Below are 684 nucleotides of genomic sequence, written 5' to 3'. Positions count from 1 at the left end.
TGCTGCTGCTGCTGCTGCTGCTGCTGCTGCTGCTGCTCAGGAGCAGCAGCAGCGGCAGCAGCAGGTGAATGCGACCGCGGTGAGGGGGCACACGGACTGCGTCTGCCTCTATGGGCCGCATCTGCTGACGTTGGCTTGGGGCTTGTTGCTGCTGCTGCTGCTGCTGTTGCTGCTGCTGCTGTTGGCGCTGCTGCTGCACCCTTTGCGGGGTCAGCTGCTGCTGGAGCTGCTGCTGGCTGCTGCTGCGGCGGCTGCGGTGCCGGCCTGACGAGGCGAGCGGCCCAAGTCCTTGGTTGTGCTGCTGCTGCTGTTGCTGCAGTTGGTGCTGCTGCTTCCCCTGCTGCTGCTGCTGCAGCAGAGGTTGCTTCTGTCTTCGGAGCTGAGGATCCACGTTGCTGCTGCTGCTGCTGCTGCTGCTGCTGTTGCTGTTCGTTCTTCACACCGCTGGTTGAAGCACTACCGTCAACAGACTGCTGCTGCTGCTGCTGCTGCTGCTGCTGCTCTGCCTCGTGCTGCTGCTGCTGCTCTTGACCTGGTGTATGTGGCTGCTGCGGCTCTACCTGTCCTTCTGCTTGCTGCTGCGGGGATCTTCTGTTTTCTTGTTCTCTCGCTGCACACAAACAAACACAACACAGAGTTTCCACTGCACCCTGCTGCTGCTGCTGCTGCTGCTGTTGCTGCTGC

At 62.0% G+C, this 684-nt stretch overlaps 1 protein-coding gene across 1 annotated transcript in view; it reads right to left on the bottom strand.

The window, feature by feature from the left end:
- Nucleotides 1–684, bottom strand: part of EMH_0040560 (uncharacterized protein) — a gene marked incomplete at both ends in the record, with an annotated part of 7,168 nt that overhangs the window by 5,366 nt on the left and 1,118 nt on the right. The window contains 1 exon segment of the mRNA XM_013495520.1: nucleotides 3–610. Coding sequence (XP_013350974.1) covers nucleotides 3–610 — 608 coding nt within the window.

The sequence above is a fragment of the Eimeria mitis genome, genomic scaffold (genome assembly GCF_000499745.2).
Source record: "Eimeria mitis Houghton genomic scaffold, Emh_scaff1616, whole genome shotgun sequence".
Lineage (NCBI taxonomy): Eukaryota > Apicomplexa > Conoidasida > Eucoccidiorida > Eimeriidae > Eimeria > Eimeria mitis.
Note: the sequence above shows the minus strand (reverse complement) of the source record. Positions and strands in the feature narration are given on the sequence as shown.